An 11,170-nucleotide genomic window follows, 5' to 3' on the forward strand; every position below is an offset into this window, starting at 1 on the left:
GTTTTGAAACAAGATGATGAGACAAGATGCGACGTTGCATATAAGAAATCTTGGCCTAAAGTAGAGGCAAGTTGGCTAGAGTGCAGATGATTGAACATGTACGTACAAGCAGCATGTGTGGCCGAACAAGCTTAGATTCCGCAAGAGTTGTGCTCGCTTAGTGAAGAAACTTTGCCTAAGGTTCGATGAAACCACAAAGCGGGACACAAAATGTGTATGAGGCTTGAGTTTTCTTTAAGGCTTGTTATGAGCGTGTTAAGATCATGATGCTACACGATCGAAAAAATATGTATCCAACAACGAGCACCACACCTGTGTGCAATGTTTCTTGTTTTGTTGGCTATATTTTTCCTTCGAAATATAAATTCCATATTGTTTTTTAATAGATAATTTCATTTAAAAAAAAAAAAAAAATATATATATATAATATTCCACCTAATTTTAAAAAAAATTAAATTTCAATATTATTTTTTAATTAATATTTATTATCCTATTTTATTAACTTGGGACAATAAATAAATATAGTATCTATAATTAAATTATGTTATAATTAAAAAAAAATCGAAATATGAAGATATTAAAATAAATAGAGATCCATAAATGTCGTTATCCACTAATTTTGGAGGAAAAAAAAAGAATAAAAAAAGGAAAGAAAGGAATCAAAGGAATAAAGACAGAGAAGAAAGGAGCGTGGGGCGTCCAGTTCACCAAAGCAATAACCAAGCTTCCTTTATTTTATGAATTCTCTCTTCCATTCTTCCCTCAACCGATTTCCCTTTCGTTTCAAGCAACCTCCGCCGCCGCCATCGCCGCCACTGGGCACCTTTGCAGCCCTGCTCTGCCCCTTCCTCCGGCCACCTGGTTTCTCCTCTACTACTACTACTACTACTACTTCTTCTTCTATTACTTTTTAGCTTCTCATTGTTCCATTGCTTTTCCTTTTGATTTATTCTTCTTGCTGCTTTATATCATAGTTTGATCTACTTTCCTTATTTGCGCGTTGATTTTTCCTCAACCGACGCATTTTCTTTTGTTATTCACCAAACGCCTTTTTGAATCCGCTTTGTTAACCACCGGGAATTGTTCATTCTGCTCTGTTTTGGCCATTTTTCGGAACTAGGATTTGTGACGGTGTTTTGCAATGGGGAATAATTGCCTTGGGAGTAAGACGAAATCGACGGCGGAGATTGTGCCTCAGGAGTTCATTAGAGGCTGTAGCGATTCCACGGCTTCGAATCCGGTCGTACGGCTTTATGGCCCTCCGAATAATGCTCTTACCTGCTACATCCGATTTGCTTTGCTTTACAAGTCTGTGAAACACAGTTTTATACCTTCTGAGACGACGCATTTCGGCTCTGATTCGCCGGCTATCCGGATCGGGACCGAGACCGTTTCCGGTTCACGCGATAGGTTGCTTCGGTACATAGACAATAAGTTTCCTCACCCGCCGCTGGCAATATCGAGCCGCCGCGTCGACGATGACGAAACGACGCAGTTGGTTGCGTTGACTGTGGTGTCGCTGCAGCATAAGAGCGTGTTGTGGCATTTGGAGAGGATGTTGAGATGGGCGAAGGATCTGGCGGCGCGTGGAGGGAGAACGGCCGTTGATCCGACGATGGGAACACCGAGGATGGAGCTAAGGAAATTCGGGAAGAGCTACTCTCAGCTGCTGGAAGTGATGCTGGAGCACGCTCAAATGGAGGAGAGAGTCCTCTTCCCGATCTTGGAAATGGCCGATCGAGGTAAGCCCCATGACTCTTATTCTGCTTTACATTGCATCGATTAGAATTTGAGTTTATGCAATGCAAGCTCTAAAAATTGTTGCATCATGAAAGAAAATCATTGATAATTTGCAACAGAATTAATGTAATTGCAAAAACGTTGTTGATCATAGAAAAGTCTGTTTTAGATTTGTCAAACTGGGCAAGAAATTTGAGATGATCAGTGAGAATTTGGTGATGAACTTCATAACTTTCTTGATTGTTCTCTTATCTTTACAATTTGGGGGAAATAAAGAGGTTGTTTGGCATCTTTTACCTAGTTCTATGGAACTTTTTTTGAAGACTGATCCTATCATCTATGGAATTGTGCAACTGTTCACATGTTTAAAGGAAAAACTGTTTCTGTTATTTAAAAAAAAAAAAACAATCCACATGAGAGGAAACTACTCAACTAGGGAAAGCAACTACAAGACAACCTGTACTCCAAAAAAAAAAAAAAAAACAAAGCTTTTATGGATTTTGGGTATTATAAAGTTTAAACTTTCTTTTATTCCATTAATTTTTACATTTATTTGGTTTTAGCTTTCAACTTTTCAAATGTATATTTTAGTATTGTTTTAGTCCATAAACTATATAGAATTATATATTTGAAAATTTATTGTTAATTTTCTATAATTTAGTTAGCAAGATTTTTTTTTTTTATTTCTTTGTGTTTTTTTTTAATTATGGCAAAGACTAAAATATCTAAATAGAAATTTTAGCAATTAAAATAATATATTTTAAAATTAAAAAAAAATAGAATAGATAAGGAAGATGCTTTAAACGGAATAGTGAGTTTCTTTCAAATAGTCTTTTAGATGGTCTTATTATCTTTCAGAAAAACTTCACCTCATCTTAAAAGAATATATATATATATATATATATATATATATATATATATATATATATAGAGAGAGAGAGAGANATATATATATATATATATATATATATGGAGAGAGAGAGAGATTGAAATTAGGGTGAAGAACACAATTTCAAAATTCAAATCTTTCAAAGATGCCTTAACTAATGAACGAACATATTGACAAATTTGGTCTATTCTAAACAAATATTCTCATAATTTTTTTTTCGGTGGGAATTTGAAATTTATTCAAACAGAGCCCAAATTGATTGAAAGAGTTACATTTTTGTTTTTTCAATGTTACATCTGTGAGTAGAGGAATGAACTTGTTACTGCATCCAATAATGCAGGATTATGCAAAGCTTCAAACGAAGAGCATGCAAGGGATCTACCCATCATGAATGGCATCAAAGAAGACATTAAGTCCACTGTCGTTTTAGACGTGGGAAGTTCAGTTTGTCAAGAAGCGCTTTCCAACCTTTCCAAACGGCTCAAGTTATTGCAGGTAACTCCACTCAAACCTTCTATAATCCTAACCTGTTCATAAGTCCACGGGGATTAAAATTCTGATGCAGATCAGTTTGTAAGACCTCATGCTTAGGATTTAAAGAAAAATATATAGACCATAGAGCAAAATCAGAGGAAAGAAAGATAATGGATTGAGTGATATAGCTAGACATCGGGCGATGTGCCAGCGAGGAAGTTCGGTCCCGAAAGAGGGTGGACACAAGGCGGTGTGCCCACAAGGACTCTGGGCTCCTAAGGGGGTGGACTGTGAGATCTCACATTAATTGGAGAGAGAAATGAGTGTCAGTGAGGATGCTGGGTCCCGAAGATGGGGGATTGTGAGATCCCATATTGATTGAGAAGGAGAACGAAATATTCTTTATAAGGGTGTAGAAACCTTTCTCTAGCACATGCCTTTTAAAAACCTTGAGGGGAGTCCGAAAAGAAAAGCCTAAAGAAGACTGCTAGCGGTGGACTGAAACCGTTATAAATAAATTGTCATCAAAAGTAATTTTTTTTTAGGAGACTAAATGTCTGATCTAACATTTCAAGAGCTAAAAGAAGTATCACTAATTTCAAAGTGATGTGATCAAGCTCTGAACGAACCATTCCAGAAAAAAGGATTGAGTGGTTCCTTCCTGTTTCTATGACTCAACTGACAAATACTAGTCGGGTTAGGGTGGTTGGCTGAGATTCAAATTTCTTCCCTCTATTTATTTCGTTGTCAAAAGCATTTATTTACTCTACTGACATTTGGATCGACCCTACCGAGTTAGGCTGAAACATAGCACCCTCATTACGACTTTATTTCAAGCTGATAGGGTGGCACAGTAGGAAATAAAGATAAGCAACTAAACCATGTGAACTGCAGAGCATTGAGGATAGCTCTGTACCACGTCACCTTGACCACACTATGAGACTAGCTGTTAGCAATACTATAACCCTTTGCTGAAGTTCTTAAATTCAGGATAACTGAGCTACATTACTCTTAACATTGTCGGGAATGTAATAAATTTACCGGCCCATTTGATAATCATCTGATTTTTTTGAAACTATGCTTTGTTTTTTCACCATTTCGATTTTCATCTTTCTTAAGAAAACATGTTTTCTTAGTCAAATTCAAAATATAAGAACTACTTAGACTTTAGATTTGAAAATATTTGTTGAAAATAGATAACAAAACAAAAAACGAAAATCGAAAATGAAATCTTTATGAAATATCCCTAGGCTCTTGAACATAGTGAAGATTTAGTGGACTGCAATAGCCAAGCCACTTCCACTTCATTGATTGATATGTTCAACTACCTTTGTATCTCATCATTACCCAATATTGAATATATGTAGACCTTTAGATCCATTTTGTTAGTCTATAGTAAAATATAACGTGGAATCCACTTTACTTTTAGAATCAAAAATAAAGTGACAAGTTTTTTACGTTCAATAGATCGCTTGACTATGATCATCATCATCATTTATATGTATTTCACACTTCACAGTCATTTTCTTTATTGCACTCTAAGATTGTCTGTTCATCAATGGCAATAATGGGGAAGCTGATTTCTCTTTCCTTACCTTTCTTTTTTCTTTTTGCCCTATCTCTTTACTTTTTTGGGGCAGGAACACTGTAAACATCACTTCATGGAAGAAGAGAAAAATCTGCTGCCTTGGTTTGAGGCCGTAGAGCTGAACAAAGAACAGCAGGACAAAACATTAGAGCAGCTCTTGGATGTGATGAAACAAACACATTCACATTTACTAAATTTCTTTCTTGAAGGTCTTCTCCCTCTGGAAGCTCTGCAGTATTTGGATTTGATTACGAGCAGTAGCGACAAAATCCGAACAAGCTTGGGCACTATGCTCCTGATGAATGTTGAGTAAGATCAAAAATATGTATAGTTTTTTTTTTTTTTTTTTCTCCTAGATTGGATTGGCAACATCCTTTTGTCAACATGTCATAATGGGTGTGTTCTTCGTTTGACATCTTGTTTTAGTTTGTTGGAGATGGAAGTATAGTCATTTATTGCATATTTTTTAGCATAGTGATTGGCCCTCATAGAAGTGTGTGCCACACAAATGAAGAAAGAAAAGAAGATAAGTAATGCTTGTGATTGTAGACCTTGAGACTCATATTTAGACCATTGATGTCTTTTTGTTTACATATTTACTTACTATGTAGATGTTTGACGTCGTTGAACCCGAGGTTAAGTTAGAATTTTAGTGTGGGGATCTTACATCGGTCGGAGAGGGGAACGAAACATTCTTTGTAAGAGTGTGGAAACTTCTCTTTAACCGATACATTTTAAAACATTCTTTGTAGGGAAAGTTCAGAAGGAAAATATCAAAGAAGACAATATCTGCTAGCGGTGGGATTAGACTCTTACATTTAAGAAGTTCGAGTTTGGAGGGAACGTTTAGAAAATCTAGGCCAGTTGAAGTTTGTTCGAGTTTATGAAGACATTGTTCGAAGTTTTTTATGGTATTTAATTTATGGTTAGATTTTAAATGATTTTAAAATTTTCATTGTTGTAATTTTAATATAGTTAAAGTTAAATTACTTTTTTTTAATTGTTCAAATAGAACTAAATTTTAAAGTTAAAATTGTTTATTCTATTTTTGTTATTTTTAAATTGACTATTTTAATTATCTAAAAATTAACTAAATTTGAAACAAAATACATTAGTAGGATTTTTTTTTTTAAATTCTCCAGTAATTTTAGACTTTAATTTTACTAATTTAATAAGTAAATGAACTATCTAATTTGATTCATTTAGAGGTATTGTTTTAATATAAATAAATAATAATAATAATAAAAAAAAGGACCGCTATTCTTGGGCCTTGGGCCAGATCGTAAGCCAATGTCCTGGGCCTTATCAGTCCATTTCCAGGCCCATTAAACATATGGGCCAATTCTATTTGGGCCCAAAATATAAGCCCATACAGCGTATCCAATTACAGAGTCTATTTGAAGCCCTAGAAAATTTCGTTGGTCCTATATAAGCTTTCCTCTCCAGTCAATGTTCTTCTTCCCTCCCGCCGAAACCTCTGTAACTCCTTCGCTGAAAGCCCTAGAAATCAGTTCTCATGGTGAGTCACTATATACTTTTCGGTGCATTCGTCTGTGTTCAAGTCATTCGCTATCATACGTACGACTTTGATTTTGTTTCTTTGAATTCCAATGTACTTCTTCAACTTATTTTGGTGTTTGTTCTTGTTTGAATTGTAGGCGCCTAAGAAGGATAAGGCTCCCCCGCCGTCCTCCAAGCCCGCTAAATCTGGTGGAGGAAAGCAGAAGAAGAAGGTATGCTTCTTAGAGTTAATGCTCTCATTTTCCTAAAAAGAAAAAAACAAATTTAATTAATTTAGTTTGGAATACTGTTCGTCTAGCGGTTTATTGATGAATTTATTTTTTTAGATTTCGGATTATGGCGATGATTGCTTAGTGCTTGTCTCGAAATTACTCAAGAATATCATGAAACGAAACTTATTCCTTTTTTAATTTCCTCTGTCTTACTGCATTGCTTAGATTATTGGATCATTAGAAAATAGCTTGTATATTCGATTATGAAGAAGGATGATATTAGTCATTAAGTAATGTTAAGACTCAATGTCCTAAAAAAGTACAATGAGATGATTTAAAATTGCTGGTGTTCATGCATGAAATGTTTGTCTGGGAACTGTTAATCACTCATCACTTGATTTGCAGAAATGGAGCAAGGGCAAGCAAAAGGAGAAGGTGAACAACATGGTTTTGTTTGATCAGGGAACCTATGATAAGCTTCTTTCTGAAGTTCCCAAGTACAAGCTAATCACTCCTTCAATCCTTTCTGATAGGATGAGGGTACGTCTTTTCTTCATTTCATCCATCCATGGCTATGCACTTATACTTCAATTTGTTTGTTGTTAAACTGCAATATGTCGGTCAACTGATCCTAACCTGTATCAACATAACCGATCAACTCGAGCAACCCAACTCAATTCACGAGGTTTGGTTTGTGCTGATAACCAATTTGAAAACCAATCCATAGATTTTTTTTTTTTTTTACTTGGTCAACTAGAACTGCATTTTTTGCACTGACTTTATGGTTCAAATAATGCTTTATGTCATCTGCCATATTCAGATCAACGGTTCACTTGCCCGAAGAGCAATCAAGGATTTGATGGCTCGAGGTTCCATCAGAATGATCTCGGCTCATTCTAGTCAGGAGATATACACCAGAGCAACCAACACCTAAACATAATTGATCTCACTCGTGCCCGGAAGGGTATATAGATGTGTAGCTGCCTTTGCATTTTTGCAATTCCAAATTTTGTTCAGCGAAGAGATTAGATTTTGGTTTGTTAAAATGGCTAGATGATCTCGAAATGTGACGTTTTAATTCGTTTTAGTGTTATTCTGCCTTTGAATCCAGGATCCTCATTGAGTCACTTGGTTCTTATAATCGTGTTATTAGATCAGTTGTTTTAGCTTATTTCTAATCATAATGGTATTCGAAACAAAAACAAGTATGGGAAGAGAAAAGTGTTTTTGTAGATATGGTCATTTTAATATTTAATTGCATTTGGATTGCTTCAAGTTAGAACAAAACTTGAAATTTTAATTAACACCCTCAAATCTAAACACTAATACTAGTTAGCCTAATTAATGATTCTAAAGTTTGTTTAAAAAAAAATTAAATTTACAAAAATAGAGGTTGATTTCAATATTAATAATCATTTAATATCATAAAATTTTGATCTAATGATATATTCATAAAATATATTACAAATCATAATTTAATTATCTAAAATCACAAATAAAAATGAATTTAATTTATAAAACAGTAAATTTATAGAGAAAAGGTTAGAAAATTTATTTCATTGATAAGCTTTAATCAATTTGGGAGGAAAAATAATAATAATAATAATATTAAAAAAAAAAAAAAAAAAAAAAAAAAAAAAAAAAAAAAAAAAAAANTTCGAAACAAAAACAAGTATGGGAAGAGAAAAGTGTTTTTGTAGATATGGTCATTTTAATATTTAATTGCATTTGGATTGCTTCAAGTTAGAACAAAACTTGAAATTTTAATTAACACCCTCAAATCTAAACACTAATACTAGTTAGCCTAATTAATGATTCTAAAGTTTGTTTAAAAAAAAATTAAATTTACAAAAATAGAGGTTGATTTCAATATTAATAATCATTTAATATCATAAAATTTTGATCTAATGATATATTCATAAAATATATTACAAATCATAATTTAATTATCTAAAATCACAAATAAAAATGAATTTAATTTATAAAACAGTAAATTTATAGAGAAAAGGTTAGAAAATTTATTTCATTGATAAGCTTTAATCAATTTGGGAGGAAAAATAATAATAATAATAATATTAAAAAAAAAAAAAAAGAAAGAAAAGAAAAGTAAATCCTTTCTGAAAAAGAAAACATTCAAGCAACGAATTAAATAAGAGTTTAGGGGCTTAGTTGTCAATGGTCAGAAGAGGGCTGCGCCCATCATTACCCCTCATAATTTCTTGCCAACACTTTCCTTTTACTAAAGGTTAACTTTACCAAAAGAAGAAGTGGATGGCAGAAGAGATTTGGAAACCTACCTGGAAACTCCAAATCCATGGGCAGTGGGTACTCCTCCAAATTTGCACATTCAATTACTTGCTAAAATTTGACACCAATATCTATTATTCATGAATAATGTTCAAAGCTTCACCTTTTTAGCTAAAGCAGCATCTAATTCGCAGTAGAGTGAACACAATTCTAGTGATTGACATATCAACCTCAAAAACTAAGCACAAAAGAGTCTGAGAGTGATTGAAGTTTCAATCAGATTGAACTGATATAATGCATGCAAACAAAGAAATCAGAACAAATCACCTTCCTTGTGTGTGTGAATGACACAGTCGGATTGTGGATATGCCACGCAGGTTAGGACATACCCCTTCTCCATCTGCTGGTCGTCCAAGAACGATCCGTCCGTCTGGTCAACTGTCCCGGAAACTACTTGACCTGCACAAGTAGAGCAAGCCCCAGCCCTGCAAGAGTAGGGTAGATCCAATCCAGCACTCTCAGCCGAGTCGAGAATGTAAGTGTCATCAGGGGCCTCGAATTCATTCTCTTCACCATTTGGTCCAATTAACTTCACTTTGTAAGAAGCCATTGCTGACACTTTGAATGAGGAAGACTTCAATCCAAATGCCCGGGATACACTCCTAAAGGAACTCAAGGAAGATGGCCTCTGAACTAGGGCACAGGATTTCCTTGGTGTAGCATTTCTGATCAAGCAGGATGTTGGGAGTCTGACTGTCGACATGATCGGAGTCGAGTAGTGAAAGCTGAAGCCATGAAAATAAAATAAGGGAATTTAAACAGGAGGAAAGAAAAACCTCGATCATCGATCAGACACAATAGAAGATTAGAGATAATTAAGTACACAGCAACTTAGCTACTTCTACCCTTGAAATCATACACTTTATTATTAGAAAATGAAGATGAAAAGATAAACCAGCAAAATGAAACATACAAGATCTTGACTACAAAACAACTTCATAATATTTCACATAATAGCGTCAAAATGCTGGAGATTCCATCAACTACGCTCATTCCACACAAGCTCCAGCAATTTAAAAATTGAGTGGTAGTTTTAAAAAAAAAAAAAAATCAATCGAGGATGTGAGATAGTTCCAGATGACTAACTGGACATGGAAAGTTTCAATAACATTTCATAGTTCCAGATGACTAACTGGACATGGAAAGTCTTAATGACATTTCATTCTTGAACGAAAATCAAATTTTAAACCGATCAACAAGTAAAGCCAAATACAATTGTGGTTAAAATACCTTATAACAACGCGATACTAAAATATTGGGAAAAAAAAAAAAAAAAAGACAAGATGAAACACAAGCATCAAAGAATTTAAAACATTGACCAAAGACTGAATTACGACAACAAAAAGAATACATCCATAACAGGCTCAAGTTCCTAGCACAATAAGGACTAATAGAAAAGTTCCTTTGGTGCATGATTGGAGACTAAGAAAGCAAAAAAAGGGGTCCAGATCCTAAAATTTTTCGGCACCGTACCACATAGCAAACAGAACTTCTTTTACAAAATCGTTAACAGCTCTTCACTTGGAATCGAAAGAACTACACATATTATCGAGCAAACGCAACGATATAAAGTGACATCAGAGAGATCAAGTTCCAGAAAAAAAAGAGAGCAAAGCCTCTTGAATCTCGTAGCAACAACAAAAAGCCTGAACTATTCGAAAACGAAAAAATAAAAAATAAAAAAGAACAGAAACAAAACTCAAGCGTTTCTCGGTGGACTTCTAACACTCTATAATGCAAAAACAGAATAAAATAAAATCAAAGATTAAGAATCATCAGAAATCAAGCGTCTATAATACCAAAAAGTTGATCATCCACACTTCGACCGACACAAACACATCACAAATCCGCAAAAAGCATCCACCGGTGACCAAAATAAGCAGCGAGTAACAAGAAAGGCGAAAAAAACGAACTTACAGAATCTTAGGTCGCAAACAAAACAGTGAAAAGGACAGATAAAAGCACGAACAGGAGAAGATAATTATGAAAACGGAATATAAGCAAAACAACGATGAGAATGATAAGAACAAAGAAAGAAAGAAAGAGAGAGATCTTACAGCGAAGTGTGGAAATGGAGGTGTCGGTGAAGAGAAATGGAAAGTGAGCCCTAACACCGCTGGTAGATGCAGAGCACCGGTGTGTTAGTCGTCGTCTTTCCTTTCTTAAGAGCAAACTCCCAATAAGGACCCTCGAGTTGGTAAGTGAGGCCTTGATTCTCTACGCCGGTTCTATTTTAACGTTATTATGATTTTCTTTTTAATAATATATTAATTATAAATAAAAGTTTTTAAAATTATATTCGGAAAAAATGAGAGAGTCCATTAGAAGAAGTTGGATCCAGAAATAGGGTTCATAACCTAACTCAACTTTCTATTTTTGGTGGGATTGAGTTGAATCACGTTATTCAATTCTTTTCTTAATTATTTTTTTTAATATAGG

The 11,170-nt window shown here is 34.4% G+C and overlaps 3 protein-coding genes across 4 annotated transcripts; 2 read left to right on the forward strand and 1 right to left on the reverse strand.

Annotated features, from left to right (window-relative positions):
* The first annotated feature begins 681 nt into the window (after positions 1-681).
* Positions 682-5,314, forward strand: LOC111457939. The gene is made up of 4 exons (XM_023100400.1): positions 682-861; positions 1,121-1,742; positions 2,970-3,124; positions 4,744-5,314. Exons 2-4 carry the CDS (start codon positions 1,142-1,144, stop codon positions 5,002-5,004), a joined length of 1,017 nt encoding a protein of 338 aa, XP_022956168.1. The 5' UTR covers positions 682-861; positions 1,121-1,141; the 3' UTR covers positions 5,005-5,314.
* Positions 5,315-6,105: 791 nt separating this feature from the next.
* Positions 6,106-7,562, forward strand: LOC111455806 (40S ribosomal protein S25-2). The gene is made up of 4 exons (XM_023097428.1): positions 6,106-6,210; positions 6,350-6,424; positions 6,830-6,964; positions 7,245-7,562. The coding sequence occupies exons 1-4, from the start codon at positions 6,208-6,210 to the stop codon at positions 7,356-7,358; spliced, it is 327 nt and encodes a 108-aa protein (XP_022953196.1). The 5' UTR covers positions 6,106-6,207; the 3' UTR covers positions 7,359-7,562.
* Positions 7,563-8,805: 1,243 nt separating this feature from the next.
* On the reverse strand, positions 8,806-10,944 carry LOC111430444 (ferredoxin, root R-B2-like). Of its 2 annotated transcripts, none has more exons than XM_023066672.1 (2): positions 10,789-10,944; positions 8,806-9,456 (listed from the first exon to the last, which is right to left on the reverse strand). In XM_023066672.1, exon 2 carries the CDS (start codon positions 9,432-9,434, stop codon positions 8,985-8,987), a length of 450 nt encoding a protein of 149 aa, XP_022922440.1. In that variant the 5' UTR covers positions 9,435-9,456; positions 10,789-10,944; the 3' UTR covers positions 8,806-8,984. The 2 variants fall into 2 exon arrangements, with proteins under 2 accessions (XP_022922440.1, XP_022922445.1); XM_023066677.1 differs by lacking the exon at positions 10,789-10,944 and adding an exon at positions 10,531-10,629.
* Positions 10,945-11,170: the final 226 nt, after the last annotated feature.

The sequence above is a fragment of the Cucurbita moschata genome, unplaced genomic scaffold, assembly GCF_002738365.1.
Source record: "Cucurbita moschata cultivar Rifu unplaced genomic scaffold, Cmos_1.0 Cmo_Scf00002, whole genome shotgun sequence".
Classification (NCBI taxonomy): domain Eukaryota; kingdom Viridiplantae; phylum Streptophyta; class Magnoliopsida; order Cucurbitales; family Cucurbitaceae; genus Cucurbita; species Cucurbita moschata.

What these genes read in the sequence shown, in the direction of transcription:
- LOC111455806 (XM_023097428.1), top strand. An exon ending in GAGGAAAGCAGAAGAAGAAG is followed by an intron (nt 6,425 to 6,829) that starts GTATGCTTCTTA and finishes CTTGATTTGCAG; the next exon opens with AAATGGAGCAAGGGCAAGCA. An exon ending in TCCTTTCTGATAGGATGAGG is followed by an intron (nt 6,965 to 7,244) that starts GTACGTCTTTTC and finishes TGCCATATTCAG; the next exon opens with ATCAACGGTTCACTTGCCCG.
- LOC111457939 (XM_023100400.1), top strand. Translation starts at nt 1,142, where the DNA reads ATGGGGAATAATTGCCTTGGGAGTAAGACGAAATCGACGGCGGAGATT. An exon ending in CTTGGAAATGGCCGATCGAG is followed by an intron (nt 1,743 to 2,969) that starts GTAAGCCCCATG and finishes CCAATAATGCAG; the next exon opens with GATTATGCAAAGCTTCAAAC. An exon ending in AACGGCTCAAGTTATTGCAG is followed by an intron (nt 3,125 to 4,743) that starts GTAACTCCACTC and finishes TTTTTGGGGCAG; the next exon opens with GAACACTGTAAACATCACTT.
- LOC111430444 (XM_023066672.1), bottom strand. Translation starts at nt 9,434, where the DNA reads ATGTCGACAGTCAGACTCCCAACATCCTGCTTGATCAGAAATGCTACA.